Source organism: Pholcus phalangioides, unplaced genomic scaffold (genome assembly GCF_987345545.1).
Source record: "Pholcus phalangioides strain wild (caught in Gottingen) unplaced genomic scaffold, Ppha-v1.0 ptg000015l_1, whole genome shotgun sequence".
NCBI lineage: Eukaryota > Metazoa > Arthropoda > Arachnida > Araneae > Pholcidae > Pholcus > Pholcus phalangioides.
This window is the reverse complement of record NW_028301608.1, coordinates 83,303,033-83,322,836: the sequence shown is the minus strand read 5'-3', so window position 1 is coordinate 83,322,836 and position 19,804 is coordinate 83,303,033. Positions and strand designations below refer to the sequence as shown.

The following is a 19,804-nucleotide window of genomic DNA, read 5'->3' as shown; positions in this document are numbered from 1 at the left end:
ATGTCATTATTTAAGATTAGGTCATTTAATATTTTTTAGAACAAGATAATTTATTTTTACGATGTATTGTAATATTCAAATACTTACTTCTCCCAGCCAGAAATCAATGTCCTTGACAGCAGCATTGAAGGTTCTTTGCTTGTTAGCTTCTTTAATTTTTATACTTTTCTCAATGGTTTTTTTTGTGAGATGTTCCCATTGTTCTGCAAGGCAGCTCAGACGAGCCTGGACAGCATCTTCAGATCCTGCACACTGATGTTGATCTATTAGGTTTTGTCCATTAGCCAAAACGGACTGAATCCTGTCAGCATTGGCAGCCAACTCTGCCTCAAACGCTTGATGTTTCTGATGTTTGCTCTAAAATGAATGCGATAATATGATCAAACAAAACAAAAAAATTTTGTAATCTTAAAACAAAATATTTTTTTATTTGAAACTAATTATAAAAATGTGAAATAATTGATTCAATATGTATAATGAAGTGAAATCCGATATTTTTCATTCCATTACTTTTCATTACATATTCATACTGGGAGGACATTTCTTAGAATATATTGATTTTTTCTTTTTCTTAAACTTCATCTCTTAAAAGTATAAGCATTTGTTGTGCGAATAGCAAATAACTATTCTCTTTGGGAGAAGGAAAAAAAAAGAAACCATTTAAATAATACAGCACAGACATTAGTTCTCGTTTTAATTACTGACATAAAATGCCTACTTGAATATTAGTAGGATCTTTATAAGACTCGTCCATTGCCATTTGTAGCTTTTCAGTGATCCAGTTTTCGATTTCATCTGCATCTCTACTGAATTGTTGCAGAGTCATGGATTCTCCCAATTTTGAACGCTTCTTGATCAGATTGTCCTTAAGGTGACGCCACCTATAAGAATAAAAATATTGAATATTATTACTGTGGAAAAATTTCTTCAAAAGAGAAAAAGATTCATTCAATACACTGAAATTCAGGGTTGGTAAAAAAACCGGTTTTTTGAAAAAAACCAAAAAACCGGGTTTTTTTGGTTTAAACCAGGTTTTTTTGGTTTAAACCGGTTTTTTTGTTTTAAATAGTATTAACATTAAAAACAATGAAATTTCTGAAAAATCATTCGAACTTCCAATAATTAACTAAAATAAAATGTTTATTAATGTAATTAACACTATTCCCATGCTAATTAATCAATAAATATTTATTACGTTTTAACAAAAACCAACTTTTGCAATTTCATTATTTTTTGCTTAACTCAATGGATTACTATGTGTTTGAAAATTCTTTTAATGTTATTATTAATCATATAATATATAAAGGTTTTTCTCCAGTTACTTTCAGTATGCTTAATTAGGAAGCTATTTGCAAAAAGTAATAAAAATTAGGTGAATACAATGTATGTAATGAAGAATAAATGATGCAGATTAATTAGCAATGATTTACGATATACAGGGTGATTATAACTAAGGTTCTGATTTCAAAACACTGTAAAAAAAGAACGATTGTCAGAATGACTTGAAAATTGACATGAATATTCCTGAAAAAATTCAATTTTATTTGATAAAGGGGAAAAAATATTTGAAAATGTAAAATTAATGACATCATCGAACATGTGGGAAATTTGCTCGCAGAATGGAAACGATAGCCAGTCATGGCAGAATACCTTAATTATAGCATTTCATGGAAACATCACAAAAAACGAAGTAATTGAACAAATAACTACAACTTACTTAAGAAATGTTAAATATGTTGTCCACCGCATGTTCTGGCTATGAGGTTGAAAGCACAAAAATTCTTGTTCAACAACAGAATCGGAGTTTGCCCCATAGTCATAATGTGGATGTGCTTGCAATTCAGCTTTATTAAACCAAACGCCCCCCCCCCCCCGTTAATATTCCTGAGGAACTTCTAACATATAGGGAATGTGCTAGAGATTGCAATTCACCAAAGTTTGCAATCTGACCACTGTTTATAACATTTTGAGGTACCACCCACAGCCAAAAGTTGCAACGGTTAAGGTGCATCCTGGCAAAATGGGTCTTCAGCAGCTGCTTTTCTGGTATTGCAATGTGCATCTTGATAGAAGTTCTATCCACACACTGATGCTGTGGAAGTGCCGAAATGATGTGGTTGCACAAAATAGATTATACTGCTGGCTAAGTACAGCATAATCTACTTGCACATTTTGTACTTTTTTTTTTTTGCGAAAAAAACTTCCATTGCTTCAGGAGTATCCATGCAAATTTTCAAGTCATTCTGATCAGTACTTATTGTATAGTTTCGGAATCAAAACTTAAATTATGATCACCCTGTATATAGCTGATTATTTTTCATAAATCTGTTACTACTATACAGTAGAACCTTGATTAACTGGGCTTAACAGTGTGTGTGTGAAAGTATAAAAAAAAACAACTATTGAATATTAAGACTGGGAGATATACAGTAGAAGATGTGCTACTTCTTATGGGAAAGAAAATGAAAATGTATGTGAGGTAATGTAACTACTAGTACACCAGTCTTCCAGTCTTTGTCCTTTAAGGACAGTTGGTGTCTTTATTGGATTATAGGACCACCTGGCCCTAGCATGATGGTATCACTACTGTAGCTGCTTCTTTGTGAAGGGAAAAAGAAACCCTGTGAGATAATACACCACTACATTTAGATGTGTGATGCAATCCTTATTCATGAATTTGCTAAAGATAGAGCATCAGAATGTAGCCAAAGGGTAGAAAATGTTGTAAGAATGAGAAATTTTGACTTTTATATATAACTTTAAATAACTAAGATACTTCATATGAAAAATATATATATATTCTGGCCACTTTTATGAGACTTTTTGAAAAAAACCACTTATAAAATCTTATGTCATTTAAAGATATACCACCAGAATGTACCCCAAGGTAATAAAATGTGGTAAAAATGAAACATTTTGGCTAATAATGAACCAATTATGATATTTTTCAAGGAAAAAAATTATATTTAGGCAACTTTTATTTGATTTTTTGAAAAAAACCAAAGTGGTTTTTTTTAAAAAACCACTTGGTTAAAACCAAGGTTTAAACCACGTTGGTTTAAACAACAACCAAACAACCCTGCTGAAATTAAATATTTAAATAATCTCACCTTTCAAGAACCTGCTCTTTCTTTTCATTGATCGCCTCTGAAGCATAATGGTCAGCAGCAACTAACTGATCAGCTAAAGCAGCTAGAGCAGCTATCTTTTCTTCCTAAAAATCATTAATGAATTTGATTTAACAGCAGCAAACATATTTATTTTTTATTGTGATATTATAATACTTCACTTAAGTTATGCTAATTTGTTTGAAATAAATAAAAGAAATTTAAAAATATACTTGTTTTTAATTCTCAGTCTATGAGTCCAATGATTAGTTACTGAGTAACACTGATTTAAGTTTAGTTATCTAAGGTTAAAATGATTGAAAAATGTTTCAGAAAAAATTAGTGTTGAGCAGTGTAATCAATTGAACACCCATAACTCTGCAATCAGAGAAACAACTGAAGGCAAGGGGGAGGGGTCTTGTTATAACATTTTTGACAGATCACCAAGATTAATTTAGGACCGAGTCACAAATATTTCGGTTCTTAATTCAAAAAGTTTGTATGTGAAACAGCAGCTGCATAATAGTTTTGAAATGAAGGAGAGTAACTTGCCTGTGCATTGATAGCTTTATCAAAATCTTCATGCTTTTTGATGAGGGACTCAACATTATCGCCACCCATGTCATCTGAGCTGAGGAAAGCTTCCCTGCTTCCCATCCAATTCTCTGCTTGTTCACAGTCTCTATAAAACAGCTGTAGCTCTAAGCACTGATCTAGTTTCATTCTCCTTGCAATCCAGGCTCTACATACAAGAGAAAAAATTTATTCAGCACAAATTAGGGAAGGCATATTTTCTGGAGTATTTTAATCTCAAAGCAACACATACCACACAAATAAAAAGCAATATTTTTATATGAAACAAAAAAACGAATTACACAATACTCATTAAATGTCTTTTTAGAGATTTATCCCAATGCACGTTGGGATTTGGGGGTGCAAATTTAAAACTACCCCATTCATATTTGAACATTATACAAAATTATATGCTCTACATTTGATCATTTCGGAATGTTTTAATTTCCACAAGTCTCACCTTTCAAGTTCCTGCCTAGAATCATTCATCTTCTCTAGTTTTTCTTGTACTTCAACACTTGCATAATGGCCACTTTGCAACAGTTGTTGACCAAACATCTCAAATGCTTGGAAAGTGCCTGTACGTGCATCTATCTCAGTTCGATGTTCCTATAGAGAAATGAAGTCTGAATATTACAAAGAGTAAATAACAAAAACAAATTTTGATAACCACAATTCAAATCTCCAAATTTTCTGCTATTCAGCTTTATAGAAATGATGAAATAAAAGATTTTTGCAATTCAATTTGATTTGAAATTTGTTATTCTTAAAATGTTTTAAGAGACACCAAGTAGAAAATTTTAATTGTGAATTCTGCAAAACTTCCCAACTTCTAAAACAATAAAAAATGTATTGAATAGGAAAAAGTAAACTTAAATAGATTAATACATATATACTAAATTCTAATTTGGTTTATAATAGTTTCGAATGAACTTTAAAAGAAACCTTACAAAATTATCTTATCTCTGAAGTAATAGTTTCATTTTTTTGAATCTACTATTTTTCACTGGTTTAAATATCAGAGTACTTCATTTTGTAAAAGTTTGTATTTTGCTCCCAAAGACAGTGAAATAATTGTAATGAGTATAATTTGAAGTTCCGCTTGCTAAACAATTTCATTTTTCTCAAAAGCACAGGAACAAGAGTGCAAATAAGAGCTATAAATGAAGATTATAAGCCATTCAAAAGAACCACTACACAGCTCAGTTATAACATGCAAGCATCTAAACTGCTATAGTCAAGATTTTAGAAATGCTAGTTAATTTTCTTCTGATCGAATCAATTAGCTCATTTTAAATTAGTTTGTGTGGTTATGTTGTGTGTGCATATGGATTACCCACCTTCAGTGCATGTTTCACACATGCATACCAAGCAGACATGCAAGATAATATTTGCAAAATTATTGAAATTCCAGTCGTTGCTTGTGTTTTCATTCATTATTTTACAATATGTTTGAGAATCAACAAGCAAAATAAAATTTTCTATGGCAATATTTTAGTGTTAGGTTCAGATATTTTATGCAAAAACAGCATATCCTTAATACGAGGCATAGCTTATACCTGAGGAATACCATAGTGAGCATCAATCTCAGAACGATAATTCTAAAGGGGAGAGATACCAAGAGAAAAGAAAAATTGTCTGAGGTACTTCAAAACAAAGGCTGAATAAAGAATAATTCATTTTTTTCTAATTGCATTAGATAATGTGTATTCTTCACACCAAAAATATTTTTAAAAACAATATCCTCCTTTTCAACACAAGGGAATTATTAAAATTTTGATTTAAAAATCCTGTATTTGTTTAACGTAATAGTCACATTAGAAGGGAAAATACAGGCATATTACAGGCACCTCACTAAATAAAAAGTCTCACCAGTCTCACTATATTTTCAGTATTTTTGGAGATAATGTTTTTACAGCCAGGCATTTCGGCTGCTGTGCATTTGTGAGAGCATAACGAGACCCCCTGAGTTCGATTCTTACAAGTGGTAGAGTGGTGATCAGCCTGAAGCTAGATTTATGTGGTTTCCAGCTTCAAGGCATGAATTCAAGCCTCGTCTCCCATTTAAAAAAGTCTCTACAGAGAGCAACCAAGCCAACATTTAAATTCACACATTGATACATAAAGGCTGCTGATTTATCACTCCCAAATTTGGAAGATGGGTGACAGTACTTCTTAAACACTTAACAAGCACATCACAAAAAATTATGTTTATATCAGAGACACTATATAAACATAACACCTCTGGCATGTGCCAATGCATTAGGTGTTACTCCAGAGGAATGTTTACGAAGTGCATATATGATAGAGGTATAGCTGGTAGCCCCCCCCCTTCTACAGATAATTTTCAATGACCATGAAAATATGTGGCATTGTCTCTATAACCTAACATATGGGAAGGGAGGGTAATAGATCAATCACCACTCAAACACAGAACTTTATATACCTAGCACTATCACATTCAAACCTCCGAAATTTTCAGAGAATGGACTGAATAAAAAAAATATGCAATTGCAAGCAAGCACATTGCAAGTGAAAATAGCATTTTAGACAGTAACTAGCGAAAAGAAAGTAAAAGAAATGTTTCATCTAAGCAAAGTGCACACAGTGCAAAACTGGAACAGTCATAAGATCAAGAAAAAGTGTTTCTAGGTAATACAAAAAAAAAAAAAAATAGATAATGGGAGAGAAAAGCATTCAGCTGAAAATCAAGTAATAAACTTTTTTTTTTTCAAGCTTGCCCAATGTGACAAAAGAAACTGGTGCATTCAAATCATTCGATTTTTTTCATAAAACTTCAAAATAAACCTTGAAGTTTAAATAATTCAATTTTGATTGTTATTTTGATTTTATTTTCTATTTGTTAAGAAAAATCAAAAGGCGTATTTTCTAAAAATTACCACCAAACTTCTTGCACAATATGATTTATGCTTCTCCCGTTATTCTTCCTATTCACCTGCTAGAATATAATTCTGGAGATGCCAGTATTTATATTAAATATATATTTGAATGATAGTAAAAAGTCGAAATTTAAATTAAAATTTTTTGTTTGTGCAGAGTAACCATGTAAAACAAGAATACACAAAACAAAAAACTCAAATACACAAGAATTGAAAATTCAGAGGCAAAAACATCTAGCCTTGGTTGTCTGCTATAACAAAGTTGAACTAACCTGATGTCGCTCAAGTAATGCTTCAGCACCAGTTACATCATTAGCCAATTCATCAGAAGAGACTAAACTCATCATGCTTTGAATCCAAGACATCAAATCTCTGGAAAACATGTGATATTCATTAGAATTTTGTACAATTAAAAAAAGCACATAATACTGAATTCAATGAATATCACATTAATAACATACCTATAATCTGCCAAGAATCGTTGGAGATCATATGAATCCAACAGCTTTTCTTTTCTTGCATTAGCTTTGGCTGTTAACTGGGTCCATTCTTCATTGATTTCTTTTTGCTTTGTGTAGATAGTATCAGCAGCTTCAGGATGAGTCTGCATCAAACGGCTGGCAGTTTCATCCAAGTTTCGAATCTAGATAATCAATAAGCAAACCATGGATAGAATATTTAAAAAAAACACCCACAACTAATAGATCACAACATTATCGAATACAAAGACTGACGTGGTCAACCAGCGATAGAGCCTGGGTCCAGGTCTAATATAAAAAAGTTAAGACCTATCGCAAGAATCAAAATATAATACAGCAAGTGCCTAATGTGATAAGGTTGCACAAGCAACTCAAAATTGCTTATCAGGTATTTACAGTATCAAATTTGAGTATTCAAACTTAATGAAATGAATCTGCATATCTATATCTTTAAAGAAATACACTAAATTAAACTAAAATTTCTTGTTTTGTTAAGCTGTTTGTAGTTATTTTTCTACAGTTGTTCTAAAAGAATTTTTTAATTCAAGTTTTTGAAACAAATGCATCATTGTCAGTGTCACAACTGCAAACATACCCTGTCACCCAATGCAGCCAGATCTCTTTCTAATCCTTCATGCTTTCTTTGCAATGTTTGCACACTGCGTAAATCATCACCACAGATATCAGTGTTCAAATTATCATCCTTTTCTCTGATCCAGTCTTTTGTCTCATCAACATCTCTTTGGAATCGCTGTACTTCATGCGCAGAACCAAGTTGTGTAGCACGTTCTGATGTAACATTCTGAAGATGTTGCCATTTATCATTTACATCCTATATCAAAACATAAAAATATAACTGAATTAATTAAGATTGAATAAACAAAAATATAAAATAAAAGCTAGACTATTATTTTTAAATAAAATTTTGGTATAATAAGATTTTAACACTTTATGTTTATAACTGATTCAACAAAAATATTATCAGAATATATTTCGTGTAAATAAGGTTTCTTAGTTAGGAACGGCAAAATGAAAAAACTAAAAATACAATTAAAAATAATTCACCTCCATCTGGGTTTGAATCTTCAGAGCAGCTTCAGTATGTCCAGAGTTCATCAGCTGAGTAGCTATCTCATTCATTTCAGCCAATCGAACTTCATTGGCTCGTAAATCAGATTGGAAGTCATCAAAATTCTTTTGCATAACCTCAACTTGCTCCAAATCTTCTCCAACATCTTGAACTTGGGCAACTTGCTCCTGTAATAAGAGACATGAATTTTTATATAGATTAATGTTTTATCCAAAAATGTATGCACTGCTACATAAATGAATATACATTTATAATAATATGTTTCACCTTGTCTTTGATCCAAGTGGCTAGTTCAGAAGCCTCACGAACCAGTTGATATGCTTTGCAAGATTCTTCTAGTCTTTTGCGACGCTCCTGACCTAATCCCATAAGATTCTCGTACTGACTTTCAATTTGAGTTTGTCGAGCAGGAATGTTATTCATATCAGCCAAATTCTGCTGACTAGATGACAGTCCAGCCTCTATCTTCTTGACAAATGCCGCAGGAACAAACCCTTGCCTATCATTGACTTCTACTTTCCAGAAATCCTGAATAAAGTCATGAACCCATAAATATCTTTTGATATAATTAGTAAAAACTGCACTGACGTGAAAATAGCAGATGAAGAAAAAAATTTGCAACCAAAAAGAGTAAATACATTGAAACATTGACCTAAGGCCAAATTTGAAAAAGTAAACTAGTCACTTTAAAACAAAATTTATGTTAGAAAATTAATTTAAAAAACCTTCAACCATTTGAATTCATCTTATTTATAGGAAGAATACAATTTTTTCCCTCAAAATAAAAATAAAAACAATATCAAATGAAGTGTTAAAACAGAACTATAAAACAAAAATGATCATGCATCTTTTCAATGTTTTTGGCAGAACATAACTTTTTGAACCAAAATTTAGAAAAATGATACGAAATTTATACACAAACTTCTAATTTGCAAAAAAAATATCTTCACAGACATATAATTTTGTATACCCTCCAGACCAGGATGCATTTAAATCAAAAACAGTTTGTCATGAAAATATAATCTCCAAAGCCTTTGAAATTTTTTTTTTTTTTTGGCTGTACTTGGCTACTTAACTTATTGCCTTAAGCATTTTTTGTGATTATAATTAGTAAATTTATTTGCATTTGACAATGTGATAATTGGCCATATCCTGTATAGATCCCAATTTCCTGTATTTTTATGAATGAAATATGGCCAGTGTAGGCTTTTATCATGTGTGTACTGATACTTTTCTACTAAAATACATTCTGCCTGCAGACTGGATGGAACTTCTTGGCAGGCTTCATTTGGCCTGCGGGCCAAAGGTTGTACAACCTTGATCTAGACAGAATTTGAAGACAATATTTAAAAATAAAAATGTTTATGTATTGTCATAAAGACTTAAGAAAAATTAATTTTTCTTGAAGAGGTGATGGAAATGGCTTGAAAAAATATTCATTTTTTTGTCAATTTCAATGAAAATACTAAGAATAATCACATTCACAAGACTTTGTGAGATAGAAATGATGATGATAGAAATGATGAGACTAGAATTAATTTCATCACAAAGAAAAGATCAGGACAACCAATAAATCTCGAAAAGAAATGCTGACCAAGACATTATGGTTACATGGTTATCTTTATGAACATAGTCGATTGATATCCTTTAGACATGAATATCTATGCACTATCCTCTGGAGATGAAATATCAAGTTTGAAAATGTCCTCCATACAAGCAAGTCTTAAAATGTATTTCTTAAACATCTTTCAACTGCATAGAGACACACAAAGGACCACAACTAGGTGCTCGGTCAGCTGGGGCAAGCACACATTTTAGCGCACCCCCCCCCCACCCCCGAGGGAAGAGAGGTTAAAAAATTGTGCCCTCTCTGGTCTGGCATCGGACTCGTATGCTCCCCCCTAGTTGCAGTCATGGGCAAAAATAAAAGTTCTGATATTTTCAATTCAAAAGCATTTCAGTAATTATTTTACACACATACCTTGTTATTGCTATTCAAAAGAGTAAGCACATCTCCCTTTCGCATAGAAACCTCTCTTGGTCGTTTCTCAGTGTAATCATATAATGCCACAACAAATTCCTTGCCTGCATGATCAATGACCGGTCTTTCTTGCTGCTGCAAATAGTAACATACAACTTCTCTATCAAGATTTGGCTACCTTAATATATTTCTTGAATCCCTTATTCATGTGATTAATTTCTTGGCAAGAATATATAAATACATGAAAAAATTTCAAATTACACTTGGCTATTGTATAATTTCTATGTGGACTCAGACTCAAAACAAATATATATAGACATAACCGGCAAAAAAGCTGATCAAGTTAGTTGAAAAAAATCTAAAAATAATTTATATTAGTTATTATTCAAAAATTAATACTTTCAGAATTCATCTTGTTTGAATATCATGTTTTCTTTAGAAGATTATAGTAAAATTTTTAATTACAGAAAGTAAACCATGAATAGCATATAAGGTTTCAGAGAAAGGCTGTAGTTTCCCTGAGATTGAAAAAAATCTGGGATACAGTCACCTTGAAAAATTGGCTATCATACAGATGAACTACAATTGAGGACCCCCAAAGCAGAATGTGCCAAAATCTGTGACGTATGTCGCAGAACAGTGCTGAACATTCTGCGCTGGGTTCGAGGACAATTGGTAGATAAGGGGAATTCAGAAAACTAGCAATATAGCATAATTTATAGAAACCAATGTATACAGTCAAGGCCTGGTACACAAACATGTGTATAATGAATATCAAGGTACCAAAAATTGATAATCCCTATAAGAATAAAAAGTTTCACTTATATATCTGGAGGTTCTTTATAGGTTGGTTTGATTCATGGGCGGAGATAGGGGGGGGCGTTGCCCTCCCAGCGTCAAAGGTGGAGTCGACTGATCTAATGTATATATGAGCTGACGACATCATCATCATCGTGCCCCCCCCCCCCCAGACTTCCAAGGCAATCTCCGCCTATGGTTTGATTGTATTTTGTACAAATCAATTTTGAAAAAATGACATGATAAGACTGACAGTTAGCAATCTATGTCCTGAAAATGGAGGACTAGTTTCACTTATATAGAAGTTTTACATTAATGAAAAACAATTTCATATTCACATATTACTACTTGCCAAGAAAAAAACAAAACACTTACTCTACAAGATTGTGCCTGCTCTTTCAGAGCAAATATAGTATTTCCAAAAGCTTCCAAGTCAGCCATGAGTGCCTCGTGCTTCTTCAACAGTGACTGGAAAAGACAGAATTAACTTCATATTAAATAAATTATTGCTAAATGAAATATTTTGTAGAATAACAATTACCAAATGTTTAAAACAGTTAAATAAATTCAAGCCTGTTAAAAACCATTGCTATCTTTAACACATGTGCAAGTAAAATTTGAAATTTACCATGTGTGTGTCAACATATATTTTGAACACATACTAATAGCTTGATCAAAATGAAGTCTTACTGTCATCTATCCTTGGACACAATTTAAAAATTCATGCAATACTTGAATGCTAAATTTTAATAATGAATAAAAGAACACATTTTTCATAGTCATGATTACCTCAGTCGAGTCCTCATCCTTGCCATAATCCTGACTTCCAACAATCGGTTCTTTTTCTTTCATCCAAGATTCTGCCTCGTTTGCATCTGCAAAGTACTGGTGAGCTTGGAGAGAATCTTCCAAATCTTGCTTCCTTTGGAGGGCTTTATCCTGAAGATGAAAAAATTTTTTATTTATTTATTTTTTTATTTATTTATTTATTTATTTTTTTAAACCAATCCTACTCATTCATGTGGCCTGTGCTGTTTCTACATACCTTCAAAGCTTGCCATTTCTCAGTGACATTACTCAAACGCTTCTGAATTTCAGCAGATGCGAAATGGCCTGCATATAAAAATTCAAAAAAGTATTTTTTAGTTTGAATAAAACAATATTTTTTTATTTCCAAAAATTTATTTGATAATGTGACTATCAGAAAAATTTTAGAAAAAGACAGCATTATTGAAGACTCACTATGTCACTCTGTTATTCATGCGAAGGTTTCAACAGCTGACTAATATAAAGATGATTTTAGGAAAGAAAAACTTGACTGCTTCTATATGGGACGCTTAAATATCCGAGATGTTAAGGGAGGGGTGTCTGGTCCTTCAATACCTCCACACACAAAAAAAAAAGAATCAAACCCATATTCTTTCACATCACTGCAGCATGCGAGAGGACATGGGCTCGATTCTATGTATAGAGGCAGTGGAATTTTCTTTCTCTTTCTTTTTCCTGAATTCCTCTTCGCATCAGCCGAATGTTAAAACATTCTTAACAGAACTTTAGTTTGAGGATATTTTTAAAAATTGAATAAAACTCCAATTACGATATCTGAATTTTAATAAAAAATTCAAAAATTTTCAAAGGCATTACAATATTAACATAAGCATCATTTATGCAATGACACTATTAATTTCAGAATTTTTATCTTTGAACATGGTGCAACAATACACAATACATGGAATAAAATTTCTAAATAGAAAAAAATAATGCTTACCATCTTTAACCATATCTTCCCCTGATTGACACACAGAACGCACTCTATTTTCATGGTTGTTGATTTCAGCAAGCATTGCCTGATGTTTTTTGATCAAGTTTTGTACACCAATTAAATCTCTTCCTATACATAAAGTTGAATTCCTTTTTTAAAATATTGAAATATCAGTTTAAATTGGGAATAAAAAATTAAGACCTTGAACAAATACTATTCAAATTTTGAACCTAAGTTACAATTTGGTCACCTCTATTGGTAGAAGCTGCAACAGGTTCTTTTTCCCTAATCCATGCTTCTTCATCTTCAACATCACGATAAAGCTGTTGTACTTTCAGCGAGTCTTGCAATTTCTGCCTTCTAGTTGTCATGGGCTTTTGAAGGCCATTGTATCTATCTACTAGAGCCACTTGCTTATTTTTAATAGAAGCTGCATCAAAATGATCCCGATCAACAAAATTGGTAGCCTGAATAACAACTCCATCAATTCGATCCTAAGAGATCAAGATTTATATTACACCCAAAAATTAAAATAATTGAACACACGAAAAAAAGAATATTTTCACTGAAAAACCATGGTTGTTGGGCTCTTTACCTGATGCGATGTAATATCTGCCTCAAGCAATGCATGTTTTTTTATGAGATTTTGGACACTCGTCAAGTCCTAACAAAAAGAAAAATAATAAAATTATGAATGATGAAAAATTTTTCAAAATAGTTGTTTAATAAAAAATTTAACACACATCCGAAACTATTTCTTAATTTTCTTTGTTTAATTTTATTCTTTAATAATTGCATTTAATGTGCCTAAATTCCATCAATCATGAATTTGGTAGCAAATATTTTGTATTTTGAATGATATAAGGGAAAAACGCACCTTGCCATAATCTTCTGATAACAATTGGCCTTCAACCTCAGACAACCAGATCTCAATATCTTCAATACCTCGATTGAACTGCTGTTGTGCAGCAGCTTCATTAAGTTTAGCACCTTTTCTTTCAGTAGCTTCTACCAGAGAACGCCACATGTCAAGGATTTCCATCATGCGCTCACTGGGAAAAAATGAATATTAAAATATAACCGATTTTATACAAACATGACTTGCAGCAGTACCAAACTCATTCCTTAGAAACTTAATAGATATCTAGAAAAAATATATTGAGATCATGTTCATTAGGTTAGCCAGCTAGATAAGGAAATTTAAAAAATATACATTCTATAAAAATATTTCCAAGAGAGATAGTGGATACAAATATTCAGCTATGAAAACGTTTTGCAGAAATTAACAAAAATTAATATATACAATATTAATATTTTTTACCCACAAAAACTTATAAGATGTGTGTGCATGCCATCACACAACTAAAAATGCTTCCACGCACAGTTTTTTCAATGCAGAAAAATCAGATATTTTGTACATGGTAGCATGTTTTTTTGTCATTTTGCACCGATGCAAAATTCTGATGATCTGTATAGGTGAAAAAAAAACTTGGAGTCCTTTTAGGTTGTCTATACATATTTCAATGGAAATTGTTTTGAACAACTCTGATTAATTTATATTAAAAAAAATTACAGCAAGAATAACTTCAACAAAAAAACTGATTTAGTTAAGATGACTGAAAAACATGGAAATTTTTTTTCAGTCATTGACTTTTTATAAACAACTTTGCTTTCAACTTTTGCAATACATACTTGATACGCTCTGCAGCATAATGATTTGCCTCAATCAACTCTTGGCCTGTACTTGCTATTTCATCAAGGCGGCTTTTATTAGCATTAAGCTCTTGTTCAAAGTTTTGATGCTTTTGCACTTTTCCATTCACATTAGTTGGATCCTGCAAATACCAAAAATTAAAAAAAAATCATTTTGAAACATCTTAAAAATATAGGATTATCTAATGTTTCAATACTGAATAAACAAAAATATGAAACACTAGAAGTAGAAATTAGATTGTCATTAAAAACACACATGTAAGCTTAATATAGCTTATATAGGGTACTTGGCTCCTATATTTTTTACTGTATGAAGTTAAAATAGAAAAATGAAACAGAAATTGTAAAACCTTTGTTTTGTTCTCATGCATGAAAACATAATAGCTAAAAACCTGTTTAAATCAATTTAAGCATCTGCTTCAACAAATCCAAAATAAAGTTTTTAAAGGGGTTCCTCGAAATATAATGGATTCAATGAATAACAATACATATATTAATACTGAGAAAAGAATGTTTTTTTACCAAGTAACTGTCATCTGTAGCTGTTTTCAATTTCTCACTAATCCACCCTTTAGTTTCATCACAGTCCCTCTCAAATTGCTGTAGACGATATGAATCTTCGAGCATAGAACGCCTAATAGCTGACTTTTCCATCAAAGCAGATCTGCGTTCCAGCAGCTAAAATCATGAATTCATTTAAATTGCATCAAATTTATAATTCAGAATAAAATATTCACTTATAATAGCTTATAACAATGTTAAAAATGCTTACAGCAGCTCTTCGTTGAGCTACATCATCTGCAGCATAATGTTGCCCTTCAATCAACTTTGTTGCAAATTCATCAAGTGCCTGAAAAAATAAAAATGAATAACTGGAAGATTTAGTTTATAGGTACAATTCCGCTTATTTTGCTGTTACACATTTTCATGTTACTTTAATGATTACATGTCGGAGATATATTAAATAGTCATTGAGAACTAATACTTAAATTATTGCAAAAAAGCTATAAATCATACTTTAATTTTTTCTTCTTGTGCAGCTAAAGACTTCTCAAAATCTTCATGTTTCTTTATCAGAGCTTCAACAGAATCCAAAGAATCACCCAAATCCTCATTTAGAAGAAAAGCCTATAGGATAATCAAGAAAAATCTAGCTATCAATACAGAAAAGCACTAAAAAGATAAATACTTTTTCTTATTAAAAAATTTCTTTATTCTTCCGAACTCAAACACTAATGGAAAATAACTACAAATGCTCATCTTGTATATTTTTTTCCTTTACTTACCCTTGGATTTATTTTGCTATATTATTTGATTATGTACAGAACTGATTATTATTATGTGCAGAATCTAACAATGAAGAACAAAATTGATTTATAGTGACCAGGAAGACAATTTTCGGTTAAAAATATTTATTGATTATTACAAATTATTTATTGATTATAACAAATTATTTATTGATTGATTCATTATTACAAATTATAATTTGTGATAAGAGACTTGCTTTTCATATTACTAGGGACAATTTCGAGGTTTATTTTTCAATTTCCAAGTAAACTGATTATTTCTAACAAACCAATAGAAATCAAAATTTTCATCCTAAGCTGAATGGCTCTTGCCATTAACAATTTCTGAATTTATTTTCCATAAGGAAATATTTAAACAAATACAAGATATCTTTTAATAAAAACAATTGCTTCCCATTAACCTTAAACTGTGTAGTAGATAGAAGTATCTCTCAGTGTGTTAGAAAAAAAAAATTCCTTTTCCCCAGTGTATTACAAATCACCAATAAGCAATTCGGCAGGCCTACTAAACTTCTCTTTTGCCAGAAAGAGCAGTTAAAGGGTTAAAAAGATTTGATTATTACAAAACATTACCTCCTGTTTGGCCATCCACGTATCTGCTTGTTCTGTATCTCTGTAAAACAATTGTAAGTCCATGCACTGCTCATATAGAATACGTCGCTCCTCCCATAATGAAAGTAATGATTGCTTCTCTGTAGCTAGAGTCACAAGCTGTCATGAGATAGAAGAAAAACACTCATAAATTGACTTTATGAATTAACTCCAGATATTTAATAAAATAAAATTTGAAACAAGTAGTTACAAAGAAAATTTCACACAACAGGAAATAAATACTGACCTTTTCCTTTACTTCTTCAACTGCATAATGATCTTGATCCAGTAACAATTTCCCAGCCTCAGCAGTTGTTCTGAAACTGTCTTCGCGTGCATCAATTTCACCCTGCAAGATCATGAAAACCAATTATTTATCACAATTTCCTTCCTATCATTATATTATATCTACCTATAATCCTCACATGCATAATAATCAGTGAAATTCTAATCAAAACAAACATTTAATGCATAATAAAAACCTTATGTTCTTGATGTCTCTCAAGAAGAGCCTCTGCACCAGCCACATCTTTGGCTAATTCATCAGCTGATATGATAGATTTCATGTCAAGAATCCACGACACCAGATCCCTAAAATCTGCTAAAAATCTGTGAAGTGAATATGACTCATCAAGACATCTCCTACGTTCTTGAGCCTAAAATAGAAGAATAATTAGTTATAAACTTTACATATTAATTTTTTTCTTCAAAATATTAAAATTAATTTTTAAATTTGTCAACTTCAAAATTTTAACTATAGAATTGACTGAAATTTCACAATATAAAATTTAAATACAAATTTAACATTTACATCTGTCTTATACTTAAAAAATGCACAACTAGCATTATCTCATTGCACTATGACAATATACAAAAGTCTGGCATGTGAGTGCTCCAACACAAAGAATCAAAAATTTTCTAGCAAAATAAAAACCATTTGGACAATAATACCATGAGTGAGCTTTATTAACAAGAAAGAAAATTAAAGCTCAAGTTTTTATCTCAGTGGTCTTAAACTATTGGTCAGCCGACATCCATAAATTTCAAAGGGAAATTTTTTGTCACTCTGTGATGGTCTTATGTTAGGAGTGGCCAAAAGTTGGCCTGTGAATTGATTTTGTGTGTGCCCGACAAGGTATAAGTACCAGGTATTACATTTAATTTGTTATTTGAGCTATCGGTTCCAACAGCAGATTTCTTGATCAACAAACTGCTTAAAAACTTCTTATTTCTAGTGACGAAAGTAATTTTCAAATAATGGTGTGACTTCAACGCCAAAGTGGCACCACTGGTGCAGCCTGCGATGCTGCAGCTGACCATTATGTTAGCCTACAAACAGAAAGAAGTTGGCCATCCATGGTCTATGTTATGCTATCTTATTAGCCAAAAGATGGCTCCATCAGTGGGGCTGTGTAGAGGTTTCTCATCTTTGTATGACAGAAAAATACCTTCAAAATAGATGGTAGAGACGCTGATCTGTTATTTCATTCAAATAATTATTACAATTACAGTATTTTCAGTCTGGCTGAATCCTGCATACCCTAATCAACAGTGACACTATCACAGGGATCTGTCCAGACTCCTCCCACCACTCCGCATAGAAGGGGTTTTTGTGAAAATGTTCATTTTTGTAAAAAAATTTTTTTGGGGAAATGTAATGTCACATTTATGGTTTTGTTCATTTATATTTTGTGAAAAGTCCATTTTTTAAACCCAGAACTTTGTGAAGCGCCTTAAAAACTGACCCGAATTATGGCTGTACAGAACCTTGTATATGTAAATTTAATCAGATAAAAATGGAATAACGCATCTAGATCAGTTGTAAATAATATTTCAAAATCATTGGTAGTCCACTGGTCTGACTGAGACCAGCAATTGAAAAATTGTGGTGGTCCACTGAACCAGTAGCGAAAAATGTTGCCAGTCAGTTTGACTCCTGAAAATGTCTTATTGTTTGCTGAATATGCTAAAAAAAAAAACCATGCATTTATGCAAGTTCATTAGGGTGTCAATATCCAACTCTATCCAATATGCATCCCCAACAGAATGCACACAGCTTGCACATAATTTTGTAAGTCTTGCATATCATTTGGAAATCCAACCCTTATACTAAAGATATTTTGTTTCCATTATTTCATAATCAATGTTGCTGTTTGAATCTTAGCAAATATCTTTTGCAAAATGTTTTCTGGAAATGTAATTTAAAAAAGGTCTCTTCAAACCTCCACACTTGTTTACCAAAACACCACAAAATAAGCAGTGGTGGCTTCATGAGGTTTAACTACAGTTCTAATTTTTTTTTATGGCTTTTTGCACCCGTTTTAATGGAATATCACTCTTCTAAATAACAATATATTTAAAAAAAATTATTCAGAAGAGATTTTTCACTTAGCGGCCCAGTAGGTTCTCATATTCACTGGTCTGTGGGACAAGTGACTTATGTTTCAATTCTAACACTGCAAGTAATGAATTAAATAACCCACCTTAGCTTTCAGCATTTCCCAATTTGATGAAATCTCAGCATTTTTTGATTGGATCTGACTTGCATGATCTTGGTGAATGTTACATAGCCTATCAGCTTCTTGAGCTAAAGTCATCACCTATAAAGATGGTAAAAAAGTAAAAATCAAAAATGACAATTATTTTTTAAAAACTTCATGGTTTTTTTTTCAAAATCCACATACTTTATCTTCCAGAGCAGCCAAATCTCTTTCAATTCCCTCATGTTTTCTCTGCAATGTCTGTACACTGACCAGATCACGCCCATAATCATCAGAGGATAAAACAAGATCTTTCTCAGTTATCCAAGCAATGGTCTCATCAGCATCTCTACAAAAAGACATTAAAATACAGGAATAAATTTTGGAAAAACTAAACTATTTTTCTTAAAAAAAAGAATTACACATTAATATTAATTTGCATCAAGTTATTGATTGCAACTATATATAATATTAAACTCACTACAGAAAATACACAAAAAGCATTAGAACAAATCTATTTAAATATATTTTTAAAAAGAAACATTCCTTAACATTTTAAAACTCCTTCTGATCCATATTTTTAATCACATATTTGAAATCGCAGAAAGGGAACATCACTTCGATAATATGATTACAAAAATATAATTTTTATTTTTAAAATGTGATTCAACTGTTGATTACGAGACTCTTGTAAGGTGAGGTATCCTTAAACTATACCAAAAAGTTTCTTGCTTAACATTTGAAAGTTTTTGAAAGTATTGTGTATTTGTATGGTATTAAACATACGAGGGAGTACCCAAAAGTAACAGGAAGCCTTATGGTAAGTGGAGCATCCGTAGTATGTGGTTCTCACACTTGATAAGCATAAAAACACTCCTCCGAGTCAATGTGCCAAGTGGCATTGCTTGGAAAAGGTGTTTGACATTCATGAATTTTTTCACAAAAGCTGTTTAGCCTGTTCCTTATTTTTGGTCATGGCATACTTGCACAAACAGTGTGGGGTGTGAAGTTTTGCTTTCTGCT

The 19,804-nt window shown here is 31.8% G+C and overlaps 1 protein-coding gene across 2 annotated transcripts in view; it reads right to left on the bottom strand.

The window, feature by feature from the left end:
* alpha-Spec (alpha spectrin) overlaps positions 1–19,804 on the bottom strand; it is a 44,735-nt gene that overhangs the window by 19,406 nt on the left and 5,525 nt on the right. The window contains exons 8-35 of one of the 2 annotated variants that reach the window (XM_089244580.1): positions 18,986–19,130; positions 18,785–18,901; positions 16,784–16,957; positions 16,549–16,650; positions 16,284–16,421; positions 15,421–15,531; positions 15,176–15,253; positions 14,926–15,081; positions 14,383–14,525; positions 13,568–13,742; positions 13,286–13,354; positions 12,941–13,184; positions 12,697–12,819; positions 11,974–12,041; positions 11,718–11,867; positions 11,304–11,396; positions 10,131–10,265; positions 8,417–8,677; positions 8,125–8,316; positions 7,655–7,891; positions 7,042–7,223; positions 6,853–6,952; positions 5,240–5,281; positions 4,141–4,289; positions 3,656–3,849; positions 3,111–3,210; positions 719–881; positions 88–357 (exon numbers count right to left, since the gene is read on the bottom strand). In XM_089244580.1, the coding sequence (XP_089100706.1) occupies positions 88–357; positions 719–881; positions 3,111–3,210; positions 3,656–3,849; positions 4,141–4,289; positions 5,240–5,281; positions 6,853–6,952; positions 7,042–7,223; positions 7,655–7,891; positions 8,125–8,316; positions 8,417–8,677; positions 10,131–10,265; positions 11,304–11,396; positions 11,718–11,867; positions 11,974–12,041; positions 12,697–12,819; positions 12,941–13,184; positions 13,286–13,354; positions 13,568–13,742; positions 14,383–14,525; positions 14,926–15,081; positions 15,176–15,253; positions 15,421–15,531; positions 16,284–16,421; positions 16,549–16,650; positions 16,784–16,957; positions 18,785–18,901; positions 18,986–19,130 (4,111 nt within the window). The remainder of the gene's footprint in view (positions 1–87; positions 358–718; positions 882–3,110; positions 3,211–3,655; positions 3,850–4,140; positions 4,290–5,239; positions 5,282–6,852; positions 6,953–7,041; positions 7,224–7,654; positions 7,892–8,124; positions 8,317–8,416; positions 8,678–10,130; positions 10,266–11,303; positions 11,397–11,717; positions 11,868–11,973; positions 12,042–12,696; positions 12,820–12,940; positions 13,185–13,285; positions 13,355–13,567; positions 13,743–14,382; positions 14,526–14,925; positions 15,082–15,175; positions 15,254–15,420; positions 15,532–16,283; positions 16,422–16,548; positions 16,651–16,783; positions 16,958–18,784; positions 18,902–18,985; positions 19,131–19,804) is intronic. The other variant, XM_089244581.1, reaches the window with a different exon arrangement.